The sequence below is a fragment of the Chiloscyllium plagiosum genome, unplaced genomic scaffold (assembly GCF_037043375.1).
Source record: "Chiloscyllium plagiosum isolate Xiang-an unplaced genomic scaffold, Cpla_swu_hap1 HiC_scaffold_39, whole genome shotgun sequence".
NCBI classification, from domain to species: Eukaryota; Metazoa; Chordata; class Chondrichthyes; order Orectolobiformes; family Hemiscylliidae; genus Chiloscyllium; species Chiloscyllium plagiosum.
This window is the reverse complement of record NW_028270177.1, coordinates 33,975,704-33,992,308: the sequence shown is the minus strand read 5'-3', so window position 1 is coordinate 33,992,308 and position 16,605 is coordinate 33,975,704. Positions and strand designations below refer to the sequence as shown.

General features: G+C 42.1%; 1 protein-coding gene across 2 annotated transcripts in view; it reads right to left on the bottom strand.

Moving 5' to 3' along the window:
* Positions 1-16,605, bottom strand: part of adamtsl3 (ADAMTS like 3) — a 669,182-nt gene that overhangs the window by 207,567 nt on the left and 445,010 nt on the right. For both annotated transcript variants that reach the window (XM_043677600.2, XM_043677602.2), the window contains 2 exons: positions 2,122-2,233; positions 1,179-1,317 (listed from right to left, as the gene is read on the bottom strand). In XM_043677600.2, the coding sequence (XP_043533535.2) occupies positions 1,179-1,317; positions 2,122-2,233 (251 nt within the window). The remainder of the gene's footprint in view (positions 1-1,178; positions 1,318-2,121; positions 2,234-16,605) is intronic.

The following is a 16,605-nucleotide window of genomic DNA, read 5'->3' as shown; positions in this document are numbered from 1 at the left end:
TGCCACCAGTGCTTCGGTGCAGTGATAGTGTCCCTATGTTTGGGCCAGAAGGTCCAGGGTGCAATCCCACATGGCATGGAGGTCTGTCTTTAAATGTCCAACCATTTGGAATAACTTAAAAGATAGACTAAAACCACAGTTATTAGGTGTGGAGGCATTTGTTCATGATTTGTAACTCTGCAAATAAATACCTATAAAATGTTATTGGCTCCAATTCTACCTTCGACCATGCGACTTTCTTGAATATAACAGCAGCATCCAAGGACTATTCTATCGCGCCTTAGCAGAGGTGGAGAGAGTTAATCTTCCTACGTTGTCTGACACAGCAACAGGGATTAATACTCCTGCCTGGTCAACCGGCCTTCTCCACATCCTTCTCATCAGCATATGCATAGATATTCATGACCTGTTCAAATATTACAGACCCTCATAAACAAGGCAGAGAATTTTAAATGCTTTCCTACTGTTATCTTGGAGCTATGATTTTGTCTGAGTGGTATCTGTCTTTTTGTTGTGATATTTGTGGCGTTATTCAAGAAGGTGGAAAGAGGTAACCTGTGGCCACAGCGGAAAAGGAACTCCTCGTTTGGTATCTTGGTCTCTGCCAATTTTAAGATTGGCTCTGCTTAAGATGGGGATCGATGCCAGTGCAGCATCTATTTGCATTTACATGATTCAGCCTCTTACACTCATGGTGGACTCATGTAGTGTTCTATTTTGTGGTGAGACAGTTTTAAAGGAATCTGATTTATTAGTTTATAAACTAGGCGCCAGTCTCCTGGACTCTGAACTAAAATGGTACCATTATAAAAGCCAGCTTACATCTGTAGAATTTTGATTTATTTTACATCTTGTGTTCCTGTACTTTATCTTGGAGTTCTAAATGTACTTACTCAGCATCTCTCCTACTTGTGCCATAGCCTCCATTCTAACCTCTTGCATTTTAAACTGTCGCTAGCAATTAGTGAAATAATTTCATTCCTGGCAGGCTATAAAAGTCAGTACAGAGCAGAAATCATGAGGATCCAACACTGACAACGAGCTTTACTAGCTGTAAGCCGGGGTGCAAAAATCAACTCTATACAGAGCCACAGCTCTGACTTCAAGCTGCTTACAATGAGCAAATCTCTGCACAGTCAATAAATTCTCACTCTTCCTGTCCTTAGACGTAAACCCACCTGGATGGACAATCATCCATATTGCACTCCTGTAGTTTGGGCTTGGGCTTTTTATTTTCCGGATAGTAATTGCAGGAATGCTCAGGAACAACACGACCTGAACGTATGTCCACACACTCTGCAGAGCTAAGCTGATAGCCTAAAAAGAGATAGATTTAAAAACAATATGGTAAACAACACACACAGATGGTTGCTAACTGTTAACCGTGGTTTATGATAGATTTCAAAAAGGGTGGGCCATTTATATTTTTTAAGGGAGCCCTCCACCGCATTCCTAGTTTGGCACAGATGGCTCAAGCAACTGAGGGCAAAAACAGTCCCAGATTCTTCAGAAAACTTCTAGATTCGGTCAACTGGTTGCACTGAGTTACCAAAATCAGCAAATAGCTGGTTACCAAACATCACATCAGCATACCTTAGTTAGGACAGGGCGATTAAGGTAGTCTCTCCATTTCTGATCTTTACCCCTGCTGCTGCGAGTGTGTGAGAACCTATATCCGATGTGGACTGGACCATGCTTGGCTACAGCTGAGGTAGTTTTGACTTAACTTGCTGGAGTAAAATCTATTGTCACACCCAAGCCTAAAAATTTCCCAAATGACTGGTTTGGTTCAAATTGCCACCTAATGTGCTGTCCCCTGGTCTCCATGGTCAATATGGCAGCTACAATTTACTTTCAATAAAGGGCTGTTTTTGCAATGACTAGGAGCCAAGGGCCAAAGGATCAACTTTCACAAGAGGAAAGGCAAGAGGGATAACAACAAGGGCAACTAGGGACGGGCAATAAATGCTGGCCAGCCAGTGAAACGCAAATGCCATGAGTGATTAAATTTTAAAAAATGTTTTAGGCACAAATTCACTTGTTTTGGGCAATAAAGTCTTCAGGGTAGATTAAATTTAAAAATATATTAAAACACACAAAATGTCTAAAATGATCTGTTACCTCCACCACAAGTTGCAGTGCATGGATAGAAATCAGTCTCTCTCCATTGGTGGCTGATTGGTTGATAGAACATGAACTGGACTATACTGTCCCTCGAAGAAACATATCTGGTCTATAATAAAATTAAAGAAAGGAGGAAATGTTGATTAACTACATTCACTCATTCAAAGCATGTCAGATAACTCACCAAGTTCTTTAGACGGCAGAGGATACTTTAAAGTGATCCATCGCAGTCAGCGGTTTTGAATTCTGCAATGGGAAAGTCAGTACGTAGTGGTAGTCGCATGGTAGAGGGTAGAATTGGAGCCAATAACATTTTATAGGTATTTATTTGCAGAGTTACAAATCATGAACAAATGCCTCCACACCTAACAACTGTGGTTTTAGTCTATCTTTTAAGTTCTTCCAAATGGTTGGTGCTCCACTAGGTTTACACTGCTTTTTTTTTTAAAAGCACACAGATTTTCCACATTATGAGGGGCATAGGTAAAATAGATAGGAGAAAGCTTTCCGTTTCATAGAGCAATCAATAACCAGGAGCATGGATTTAAGGAAAAGGCACGAGGCTTAGAGGGACATATGGAAGAATTCTGGAGTTCACAGCCTGAAAGGATGGCAGAGGTGGGAACTATTTAGATGGTCACGGTAGACTACAATGTTATGCTGAAAACTGGGGAATAGGACCAGTGTAGATAGTTTGTTGACTGGCATAGGCAGAATGGGCTGAAGGACCTCATTCTGTGTTGTCAAACTCTATGACCCTAAAAATAAGCCATCGAAGTGCAAAAGATTTCACACACAAAAAATGGCCAAGTTTTCTCAATTTTTTGCTAGTTTAGAAATCATACTGACAAATGGCTCCATCCACAAAACAAATAGCGTCTCTCGATTGAATGAATTTGGAGTGGAAGGTTCTACTATTCAGAAATCCTTCAAATTCATTCAAAATTAAGTTTTGTGTTATAGGTGCAGGAAAACCAACATCAATGTTTTGCTGTTCCAATTTTTTTTCAATTGAGTGATGAATTGATTAGAATGCACCAACATAATACATAGTTGCTTTTAAATCACCATACAGAACCAATTTAATTACAAGTGTAGGACAAAAAAAAGACTGGTTAAAAATAGTTATATTTTGTGATAAACGGATTCTCAGTTAAACTAGCAAGACTGCATCAGGTTACATCTTTAAGTCAATTTCTTTTAAAAATTGGCTGCTCAATTGTGTTTGCCTATGGCAAGTTTTGGTTTTAGCAATCTCTAGCTGAATTTGAGATGAGAGTTGAGCCAAAACAAATCTCTCTGTAAAATAGTGCAAATTTGAGCACACTGCACTCCTGCAATTGCTGATTACAACCAAATTAGAAATTAAAACCTTGGCAACTAATTCAATAATCATTCTGTAAATGTTTCCGTCAATACAGAGATCTGCAATTCAGCTCTGGTCAACAGACATCAACCTTAAATGTTAATGTTCTCTCCATAGATGCTGCATAACCTACTGAGTATTTCTAGTATTTTCTCTGGGTTTTTTTAATGTACACTTAATGATCCTTCATGTATATTTTCTGCGAGGGAATGGTTTAAGGAACAAGTTGCTGGAATGAGAAACTCAGCTCCTCAAAAATCATTCACCTACTACAAGACACAGGTCAGGGATATGGTGAAAAGCTCTCCATTTGTCTTGGAGGGGTGCAGCCCTCACAGTATTCCAACCCTATCATCATGCAGGAGAAAGCATCCTACTGTACTGGTACTCCATTCAACATCTCAAACATTTATTCCTTCCTCCACCACCACCACTGAACAGTGGCAGCAGTGTACCACCCATGGCATCAACTTACCAAGGTTCCTTAGAACTCAGCTTCCAAACCACCTGAACAATCACCTAGAAGGATGAAGTCTATATTAGATTAGATATTAGATTCCCTACACTGTGGAAACAGGCCCTTCAGCCCAACCAGTCCACACTGACCCTTCGAAGAGCAACCCACCCAGACCCATTTCCCTCTGACTAATGCACCTAACACTATGGGCAATTTAGCATGGCCAATTCACCTGACCTGCACATTTTTGGTCTGTGGGAGGAAACTGGAGCACCCAAAGGAGAATGTGCAAACTCCACACAGTCACCCGAGGCTGGAATTTAACCTGGGACCCTGGTGCGGTGAGGCAGCAGTGCCAACCACTGAGCCACCTTGTCTGCAGATCTATGGGAGCATCACTACCTGCACATTTCCCTTCAAGTCACACACTACTCAGAACTGGAAGTATAACACCATTCCTTCACTGTGGTTGGGGCAGCTTTCTGGAATTCCCACCCTAACAACAACATGGATGTCTATACACCCCAAGGAATGCAGCGGTTCAAGAAGGTACAGTGGCTCAGTGGTTAGCACGGTTGCCTCATAGCACCAGGGTTCAATTCCACCCTAAGGTGACGGTTTGTTTTGAGTTTGCACATTCTCCCCATGTCTGCATGGGTTTTTTCCAGGTGCTCTGGTTTCCTCCCACAGTACAAAGATGTGCAGTTTGCGTGGATTGGCCATGCTAACTTGCCCATAGTGTTCAGGGATGTGCAGGCTGGAAGGATTAGCCACGGGAGACACAGGTTACAGGGATAGGGTAGAGCGAGTGGGTCTTGGTGGGTTGCTTCCACACTGTGGGAATTCAATGATTCTATGAAGGCAGTGCTCCACCACCTTCTCAAGTAAAACGAAGATGGGCAATAAATGCTGGCTTAATCAACAACACCCATATCCCATAGAGAAAAAAATCACCCGGCTTTACTTAGTGAACATATTGCCAAATATCGTAAATGGGAAATTCTGAAAATGATGCCTTTTAACATTATATGCAATATTGTTTTTTTTTCTGTGAGGCCAGGGATATTTAAGAAAGTTTGCTTTGCATCAACCAAAGGGATGGAGGCAAAGTCTTTTAAGATTCAGGAAAGGGTTGGCAGCTTTAGGTCTCTGACTCAAATGAAGCCAAGTACAATTAAGGATCGGATCTTTTAAGAGGGAAATAGTGTCAACTAATGGACCCTCTCCTCATAAAAGCAACATCATCTATTGTTCTGCTGCCACCCCTCTTCTCGGTACCTGTGATCAGAGCACACACGTCTAAAGGCATGTCAGGCTTCTGCCCCTACTGCCATTTTTTTTAGTGGGTTGGATGCCCCTCTGGGGTAAGAAATAGAGACCACATCTAGAAAATCAGACTGCCAAATTTTTCCTCCATTAACCGGTCTTTCTTCAGACAGGGATAATGCAGAAAATTCCAACCCAATGAATCATCAGCTTTCCTGCTTAGTTCAACCATATACCATTGTCTTTTATATTCTCATGTTTCCCATCGCTTTGATGTCAGAACCTAAAAGCTACAGTTGGTCTGAAGTATTAAGCAGCAGTATTAACTAGCAACCAGAATCAGAGGGGATTCTGGGAGATTTGCAAGCTTCCAGTATCTTCGCCATTACTTTTACCACTGTTCTTTGGCATGAAAACTGAAGGACATGAAGGCCACAGTCCGCAGGCAAGGCTTTCCGTCCAGGTTTTGGGAGCCTGACAACAGGGTCAAATGGGGGACTTGCCATGGACTATGAATGATAAGCTGAGAGACTGCTTAAACTGGCCAGTTAATAGTGGAACGCACAGGTTCACTCACCTGTAGGTGGGCCTGTAGAACAGCAGCAGTCATTTGAGTTTTCAGGTAAGGAAAAGATGCAGGTGACTCATGTTACCAAACTTTTTCCAACGTTGATAAAGAAAAGCCCCCTCAGTAGCCAGGCAACTGAAGTGGAGGAATAAATCACTCACAGAACAGCCTGCAGCTGAGGTCAGGGCAGGTGGGAAAGTTCTCCAAGCTTGCATGATGTCCTGGTCTGCAGTTGGGCAGTACGGTGCTTTCAGGCTGTCCCCGCAGCCCCTCCAGGGTCTTAGAGACTGCATGGAAAATCCCAGCAGACCCCTGGCATTAACATTTTAAATGAGCCTACACAAGCATTATTGCAACCCCCTCCTCAAAATTGGCCACCTATGTCCTCGTGAACTACTCAGCACCACAAAAATGGACTGGGAGTCAGACAGAGCTATAGGTAAGTCAGCAGCACTAATCACATGGGTGGGACAGTGGTTAGCACTGCTGCCTCACAGTGCTAGGGACCTGGGTTCAATTCTAGCCTCGCATGACTGTCTGTGTGGAGTTTGCATATTCTCCCCTTGTCTGCATGGGTTTCCTCTGAATGCTCTGATTTCCTCCCATAATCCAAAGATGTCCAGGTTAGATGGATTGGCCATGCTAAATTGCCCATAGTGTCCAGGGATGTGTAGGCGTGTTACCCACGTGAAATGCGGGGTTACAGGAAAAGGGTAGCTTGTGGGTCTGGTTGGGATGCTGTTCAGAGGGTCGGTATTGACTTGGTCGGCCAAATAACTGTTAACACACTGTAGAGATTCTATGATTCTCTTTTTATGGAGCAAAAGTCTGACAATTGCTGGATATCTGAAATAAAAACAGAAAATGGTGGGACTACTCAGTAGGTCAAGTTTCATCCAAAACAATGATACTGCTTCTCTCAGCAGACATTGCCTGGTCCGCTGAGTGTCTCTAGTATTTTCTGCCTTGATATATTTCACACATTTTGGGACCTACAGTTTCAGACAGCAGAGCCAATCAATTTTTTGCATGTCGTGTTGCAGGTAGCAGGTGATAAGGAGGAAGAGAAAAAAAGGGTGTGAAGAGTGCTAATGGCAACAGATATTGACATTTTGCAGCAAAAGGTATGGCAACCCATTGTGGTTAGAGGCCGAAGCATTGCATTTGCTGGAGGGTCATGTTCAGCAAGGATGCAGCTACAGAACCATGTCATTCACACTGAGCAGACCTGCAGCCAACTTTAGTTACAGCTGCCAATAGCTATTGACCATGTGACTGTGACCCTGAATTTTCATGCCCCTAGCTCCTTCCAAGTTAGAGCATGGAACATCAGTAAGGTTAGCCAGTTTGCTGTCCAAAATATATGGAAAAGTTGACAAATGTATTCCCAATGAACAGCAACAGAATCATAACATGGCTGCCTAATTTCATGTGACTGTTTGATTTCCAAAATATACAGAGAGTGATTGATGTTTCTTCTACAAATGTCAGTGCCTTTAAAGCATGACACAATGGCCCACATGAACACAGCGTGGATGTGCTCAAATCCATGACTAAATCACTATGGCTAGTGTTTTACATTCCTCTCGGGTATGGGCTCGGAAACATTTTGGGAAGGTGGACGAGTTCGCAGTGTAAAATCAGTTGGGTTGGCGATAAAACCTGCTGGCTTCTCTATGGGCTTGGCGAGTGTGCTACATGTGCAGTAGCCCTGTGACTCATGGAGGATTGCCCCCAAGTCACAAAGACTATGGAAAGATGCACTTCCACCCTCATGAATGGATGCACCCACCCCCTGTATTATGGGGGAGATGTGGTTTAATGGTCAGGTTAAGGTTAACATTCAGTTTCAGTTAGCAGTTAGGAAGGCAAACACATTCTGTTTCAAGAGGGCTAGAATACAAGAGCAGAGATGTACTTCTGAGACTAGCTAAGGCTCTAGTCAGACCACATTTGCAATACGCTGAGCAGCTTTGGCACCCATATCTATGGAAGGATGGGCTTGCCTTGGACAGCATCAAGAGGAGATTCACAAGAATGATTCCAGGAATAAAGGGCTTGCCAATATGAAGAGTGCTTGAGAACTCTGGGTCTCCATTCGATGAAGTATAAAAGAATGTGGGGGGGGGGGGGAATCTCATTGGAACTTACTGAGAGTCCTGGAGTGGACGTGGAGATGATGTTTCTACTTGTAGTAGAAACTAGCACTTGAGGGCAAAACCTCAGAGTGAAAGGACAACCCTTTAAAACTAAGATGAAGAGGAATTTCTTCAGCCAGAGGGTGGTGTGCCCATAGAACTCAGCCTCCACAGCCGTCTGTGGCAATAATTCTTTCAGTGTCTTTATAGCAGAGATAGATAGGTCTTTGTTTAGGAAGGAGAATCAAAGGATTAGAGGGAGAAGGTAGTAGAATGGGGTTGAGAAACATATCAGTCATTATCGAATGGCAGAGCAGACTCAATGAGCCAAATTGCCCAATTCTGCTCCTTTTCTTATGGTCTTGTACGTGGACAATACTCAGGAAATAGCAGTTATTTCCGAATGATGACCTTATGAGCAACCTCAAGTTTTAAATGTAGATTTGGGTCAGCAACAAGTTACAATCTAACATTAATGACTTAGCCAAAGGGACCAACTATATTGTAGCCAAATTTGCTGGTGATACGAAGATAGATAGAAAAACAAGTTGTGAGGATACAAAAAAGCTGCAAAGGAATATAAATAGGTGAAACGAATTGGCAAAACGTTAGAAGATGAAACATAATGCGAGAAACAAGAGTGTCCATTTTATTAAGAAGAACAGAAAAACAGTTTTATTTGGGTAGCGAGATGACAGAATGCTGTGGTACAGAGGGATCTTTGTATCTTCATATGTGAATCACAAAAAGTTAGCATATAGGTACAGCAAGAAAGTAGAAATGCAAATGAACAATACCATTTATTGGAAATGTGGTGAAGTATATAAGTAAGGATGTCTTAGTAAGGTGCTGATACTAAACCTAAACTACTCTGTGCAATTTTGGTCTCTTTATTTAATAGGGACGTACCTGCATTGGAGGTAGTTCAGAGCAGGTTCATTTGACAGATTCTTGGGATGAAGGTTTGTCTGATAACTAACAGTTAATCAGGTTCAACATTAACTAGAGTTTAGATGAATGAGGTGATCTGATTGAAACAAATAAAATTCCGAGGGAGTTTTAACAATGCCGAGCAAATGTCTTCCCTTGAAATGTAATCCAGAATAGGTGACATAGTTTGAGAATAAAGGATCTCTCTCTCAGTTAAGATGAAAATGATGATGATGCATTTCTTCCTTAGAGGACAATATATTTTATTTGTTCATGGGATGTAGGTGTCACTTGCTGGGCCAGCATTTATTACCTAGTCTTAATTGCCCTTAAATGGAATGCCTTGCTCAGCCATTTCAGAGGGTAATTAAGACTCAACCAGAAACTGTGGTTCTCAAGTTACATTTGGGCCAGACCGAGGAAGAATCATTAACATCCTTCACTAAAGGATATTAATGCTACAGACAGAGTCATAGAGATGTACAGCATGGTAACAGACCATTCGGTCCAACTCATCCATGCCAACTAGCCTAATATAGTCCCATTTTCAGCACTTCTCTCATATCCCTCTAAACCCTTCCTAGTCATATACCCATCCAGATGCCTTTTAAATGCTGTAATCATACCAGCCTCCACCATTTCCTCTGGCAACTCATTCCATACACGCACCACCCTCTGTGTGAAAATGTTGTCCTTAGGTCCCCTTTATATCTTTCCCCTTCCATGCTTTTATAAAAATAATGATATGGTTCCCATTAGATTTTAGAATTCAGATTTTAAATGAATTCAGTTTACTATCTGACATGGTGGGAATTGAATTCATGTCCACAGAACATTAGACAAGATGTATGGATGACTGCTACTGTCTCACTAATTAATTGCAGCAACTCTCTTGCCCAGAGGGCATCAAAGCCTGGGCTGTTGAATATTTTCACTACAGTGAGATCATTGCAGGATAACCGAGTGCAGGGTTATGAGGGCAAGCAGAAAAGTGGAGTTGAGGGCTTCATCACATCAATTTTGAGCTTGCTGATGTGTGGATCAGGCTCAAGGTGCCAAAAACTCCTATTTTTTTATGTTTTTGCATTAAATAATACCATAACTCATAAGTTGAAAAGAGTGGCACTAGAAAAGCATAGCAGGTCAGGCAGCATCTGAAGGTGTGGGTGCAAGACTTGCGCCCACACCTCCCCTCTCACCTCCCTCCAAGGCCCCAAAGGAAACTTCCATATCTGCCACAGATTCACCTGTACCTCCACACATATCATCTATTGCATCCTCTGTACCCGATGTGGCCTCCTCTATATTGGGGAGACAGGCCGCCTACTTGCGGAGTGTTTCAGAGAACACCTCTGGGACACCCGGACCAACCAACCCAACCACCCTGTAGCTCAACATTTCAATTCCCCCTCCCACTCCACCAAGGATATGCAGGTCTTTGGACTCCTCCATCGTCAGACCACAGCGAAACGACGGTTGGAGGAAGAACGCCTCATCTTCCGGCTAGGAACCCTCCAACCACAAGGGATGAACTCGGATTTCACCAGTTTCCTCATTTCCCCTCCCCCCAGCCTGTCTCAGTCAAATCCATCAAATTCAGCACCGCCTCCCTAACCTGCAATCTTCTTCCCGACCTCTCCGCCCCCACCCCAATCTGTCCTATCACCCTCACCTTGACCTTTTTCCACCTATCACATTTCCGACGCCCCTCCCCCAAGTCCCTCCTCCCTATCTTTTATCTTAGCCTGCTGGACAAACTTTCCTCATTCCTGAAGAAGGGCTAATGCCCGAAACGTCGATTCTCCTGTTCCCTAGATGCTGCCTGACCTGCTGCGCTTCTCCAGCAACACATTTCCATCTCTGATCTCCAGCATCTGCAGACCTCATTTTCTCTTCAGCATCTGAAGAGCAGTAGAGTCGGCGTTTCGAGCATAAGCCCTGCATCAGGAATGCACCATAACTCATAAGACCAACCAGTATAGAAATTGCACAACTGCTTTCTCTGACAGTTCATTTTCCTTTATCCTTTTAAATTTAACTCATATCTAAGCAATTAACATACGAAGTGAATAATTTCTTACCCATTCTGCAGATAGTTGGGACATTCAGTTTAAAATCATTTTCCTTCTGTCCTCTCACCCTTAAGAGTTTCATAACGGGCCCTCCCTTCACTTTGCACATTCTACTTCGCTCTGCCATATACCCACTTCAATCTTGAGTTCAGTTCAAGTTTTTCTTCACGTGTATTTACATCATTGCGGATATATATGCTAAATTCCATTTAATACCACTTTGCAACATTACTTGATTTATATCCTGTAAAATATAGCCTGATATTGTCAGGAGGGAAAATTTAAACCTGTAAGTTTAGATGCCAATTTAAAAACAGGAATGAAAGTTCACAAGAGTTTATTCAAGCAGAACTGTCCCAGCATTGCTGTTAATGCAATTTCCTACTGGTGTTATGTTCCCAAATGTAAGCACAGGATATTTGTAACGATGGTTTTATGGCTGGATCCTGGATCAGGTTCCTTGTTTTTAGTGTGTGAATAACAATGGTGCTTGCTGCATTCATTTGAATCTTATGAGAAGCACACTTTTAAAGGGTGGGGGAACTGGCAATATTATCCATTTTAACAAGTAGAATACTGAAAGGCCTTGATTGTCACAGAGATGTACAGCACAGAAACAAACTCTTCGGTCCAACTCGTCCATGCCGACCAGATATCCTAAATTAATCTAGTTCCATTACCCAGCACTTGGCCGCTACCCTCTAAACCCTTCCTATTCATGTACCTGCCCAGATGCTTTTTAAGTGTTGTAATTGTACAAGCCTCCAAAAACTCCTCTGGCATGCTTCTCTAGGATTGTACCAAACTAACAGACTGTAAAACGGTGACAGAATCCAGTTTGATGGATGATTCTCTGAAGCTGGATGATACGTGATTCTGTACAAGCTGCACTAGAAATTGTTTGACTTTTCAGCACGGCGCTAATTTGCTTTTTTCCCTACTTCAAACAACTCGATTTCACCCGGTCAAAATTATTCCTTTTAACAAAAATTGTGTCTCATTAACTTAATTGAGTTTTTGAAGAGGTGACAAAGAAGATTAATGAAGACAGAGCAGTAAATGCTGTCCATATGGACTTCAGCAAGGCATCCGACAAGGTTCCACGTGATGGTCTGGTTAGAAAGTTTAGATAGCAGGAATCCAAGGCGAGCTAGCCAATTGGATACAAAATTGGCTTGAAAGTAGGAGAAAGGGTGGTGGTACAGGGTTGTTTTTTGGGCTGGAGGCTTGTGACCAGTAGCGCGCCACAAGGATTGGTGCTGGGTCCACTGCTTTTTATCATTTATATAAATGATTTGCATTTGAATATAGGAGGTATAGTTAGTTTTCAGATGACACCAAAATTGGTGGTGTAGAGGACTGTAAAAAAGGTTATCTCAGAGTACAGTGGGATCTTGATCAGATGGGCCAATGAGCTGAGGAGTGGCAGATGGAGTTTAATTTAGATAAGTGTGAGGTGCTGCATTTTGCTAAGGCAAACCTGGCAGGACTTATATAGTTAATGGCAGGACCTTTTGGAGTGTTGGAGATAGTGAGGGCTGCAGATGCTGGTAGATCAGAGTTGATAATGTGTGGAGCTGGAAAAAGCACAGCAGGTCAAGCCACATCAGAGGAGCTGGGGAATCAACATTTCAGGTTAGAACCTTTCATCAGGCTTCGTGAAGAGTTTTGATGAAAGGTTCTGATCTGAAACATTGATGCTCTTGCTCCTCTGATGCTGCTCAACAAGCTCTGCTTCTTCCAACTCCACACTTTAATCGACCCTGGGGAATGATGCCAAATAAAGAAATCTGGGGAGGCAGGTGCATAATTCCTTGAAAGTGGAGGTGCAGGTAGACAGGGTGGTGTGGAAGGTGTTTGGCATGCTTGTCTTCATTGGCAGTGCATTGAACATAGGAAATAAAAAACAAAAGAACTGCGGATGCTGTAAATCACAAACAAAAACAGAAGTTGCTGGAAAAGCTCAGTAGGTCTGGCAGCATCTGTAAAGAGAAATGAGAATCAAACTTCCAGGTACAGTGAACCTTCCTCAGAACCGATCTGAAACGTTAACTCTGGTTTCTCTTCACAGATGCTGCCAGACCTGCTGAGCTTTTCCAGCAACTTCTGCTCTTGTCATTTGAGTATAGGTATTGGGATGTCATGTTGCGGTTGTATAGGAAATTGGTGAGGCTGCTTTGAGAATACTGCGTTCAGTTCTGGTCTTTTGGAGAATGATGTGAGTGGTGCAACTTTCCAGCTTACTATAGACTACTACACAGAATTACATAGTAGGCAGGCATGAGGCTAGAGGAACACAGCAAGCCAGGCAGCATCAGGAGGTGGAGAAGACTTCTCTGCCTCCTGATGTTGCCTGGCTTGCTACATTGCTCCAGCCTCCTGCTTATCTTCTTTGGATTCCAGCATTTACATTTTAAAAAACAAACTGGACTAAATTTATTTCTTTAGCAATCCGGCATAATGCTGACAACATCCTGAAGCAGAGCACTAAGACTTGTGATTATCAAAGTTTGGGTGAAGATTTGTAGCTCGGGTGCTCGTTGTTGTGGTTCTGTTCGCCGAGCTGGAAATTTTTGTTGCAAACGTTTCGTCCCCTGTCTAGGTGACATCCCCACTACAGCGGACAGCTGAAACTGACAACCGGAAGCGGCAGGGACAGGCCACTATAAATGCCGGAGGAAACACCACAGAAGCGCTTCACAGGAGGCTCCCAAGCACTGAGGATGTCACCTAGACAGGGGACGAAACGTTTGCAACTTGTGATTATGATTAGTGATGTAAGCAAAGCTTTGCAGTTAAACACTTTCATTGTATTAGGGAACGAAGTAATTCAAAACTCTTCCATTGTTGCTTTCCAATTTTCAGAGAATTCCTACATTCAAAACCTGTTAAAATCCAAGGAGGTTACAGTTGTAAACATAATCACTTTGTAAACTTTCATCAACAAGTAGGGCAACACAAATCCACTGGCTTTCACAGAGACAATATCATCAATGACACCAAGCTGCTGATTGTCCTCCAGTACACAACTTGTGCTCCACATACACGAAAATCTACGGCGAGTGCACCCACCCCTGTCCCTCATTTGGAATTCTACAAAGCCCCATCAAGACACACGTTGTTATCACTTCGTGAGCAGTAACCTGTCCTATCCTTCTCTCTCGTTAACCTTCCCACTCAAATCACCCAGTAAGAGGTGATTCCAAAAACAAATTTAATTTCCCATTTAACACACTTTATAAATGCTCTCTATGCTTTCCTTCAGAATGTCCCTTCACTTACAAACAAGAACTTTGTTATTCCTATTCTTATTTGGACAACTGTATTGTCATGTCAGCTTTCACGGACACTCGGCTCACCAATATCAACATGCTCTCTTTTATGGAGATCTCTTCAGCTCTCATTATTTTCCAGTCATCGTGTGCAAACATCACATTATGGCCCTTCGACTTATAGAAAAGCATTAATTCCATACTTCATCTAAAGAGTAGCACAGTAACATTAATGACTAATGTGGAAAACCATATTCCACGAAACAAGTGTGGCTGAATAATCTTATCCAATGTTTACATACTCAATTCTTCAAATATAGTTTTATCATCCTTTACCCCAGTTCTTGCTGCACATTTTTTGAATCAGATGACAAAGAAATAAACAATATAATTTGACATTCAAAGCTTTTATTTATTCTATTATGTAATTGTGAATGTTGGCCATTTGAGTTGGCACAAATTAACCCACCATGTTTGTGCTTGGCTTTAGATATATTGCATTGAAATTCTCACTCCCCTTGACCGATTTCTGTGTGGAAGGCGTAAGTACGTTGTCTGCTGCAATTGCTATACCCTTGATTTCTCTCTGCTGTGTGTTGAGGTTCTGAACATGAACCAGCTACAAGCACAAACATGGAAGTCAACCCATACTGTGCGCTTTCAGGCAATTCCTCCCATGTTTCCTGGTGCATTTGCTGCTTCTGGAGATAGAGGACAGGATAATCACTGATAACCAAACACTAATTCAGCAAGTTTTGCGCTGGTGTAAGTTGTGTGCTGATGCAGTGCAATGCTGGCAATGTTGAGGTGTGCTGTCAGAACAATGTATAATGTTTAAAATATAGCTCGGGTTCTGGCACAGTGCAAACCTTTACTAAATATGGGCCACAGTCTTTGTAGAATTAATAACAGAATTACATTCCAAGCAGACTGCAATACATGTTACTGCACTGCTAATAAAAATGTTACAGTTTCCATTAAGTAAAATCTAATACTCTTGAAAATGGTTGTGTGTTAACCATTTAGCCTGTGACTTCACAAGTGTGGAAATCAAAAGGAGAAAGGAGGTTTGATTAACATAGTCAAAATAAAATAGACTGACAGTATGAAGTTATTTAATACAACTCACACTTGTGTATACAGGAGCCAATTTACAAATGACCTTAAAATGAAATAAAGAACTACAAATACTGAAGATCTGAAACAAAGGCAGAAATTGCTGGAGAATCCTGAATCCAACTCTAAAGTAGGATCACTCTGCTCAAAATTTGACTCTGTTTTCTCTGCACAGATGTTTTCAGACCTGCTGAGTTTCTCCAGCAGTTTCTCTTTTTCTTATAAATAACCTTGTTGACCGAAATACATAAAAGGTGCAAGAGCATGGAAGCTCTGCTGAGTAAAGCCTACCATGCCCTCCCACAGATGATCAACAGTGCTCCTCCATGTTATAGAGTGCAGAGGGCAGCACAGACACAGTATACAATGCTCACTCTGGGCGAAGGACATAATGTCATCACCAAGAGTGACTGAATCATGCTACCACTGAATGAGCCGGCCAAGTACAGAAGAACAAGGCTTTCGGCTGCTTTCTAAGAATGTTGTTCTGGGAGAAGGCGGAATTCATTTTATAAAGGATAAAATATGGGACTCCAGCTGGGCAACAGAACCCAGCAATTTTTGGAAAGATGGTAAAGGTTCAATGGGCCGAAAGGCCATTTTCTGTGCTGTAAAATTGAATTATTTATTGTTATTGCTGAACTAAATTCCAGCATGCAGTCAATATTGCTATTTGTATGTCTGTCTTTTACTGGTTGAAAACAAATCCTTCCAATTATTTATCAACTATGCCTCTGAAAAGTGCCTGGTGATGCTTAGCTACACGAACATTGCTATGTAAATACTAGTTATTATTGTAGATTTTGTTCACCAAGCCAGTCCTCCTTTGTTCGGAGTGTGTTGGTAGAACACATGTCCGTGATGTAGTAAATGAACCCTTTCAGTTTACTTAGTACAGGGCAGTACACAAGTCCCTCGGGAAGATTTCATTCACTGGCCAATCTAGTCAAAACTGGTGAAGCATGTTTATTGGAAAGAATAAGTGACAAGAAGAATCAGCAGAAGAATCTGGTGTCAGTTCTCTTTAAGGTGTGAAGCGGACCACAACAAATAACTACTTGAGTGCAATTTAAATTGTGGTCTAAACATTACTCTGTCTCCCACCTGTGCAATATTCAGCTTTCAGCTGCTGAGGACAGAAAAGTGAAGTGATGGCTCCCTGGGCTGGATTTTCAAAACGTGTGTGGAGAATTTTGTGCCTCCAGCCTTGCCAATCCACTGCCACAATCATGATCCTAATCCCAAGCCACTTTCAATGAGGATGGCTCAGGAATGGAATGTCTCTTCACCACTTCC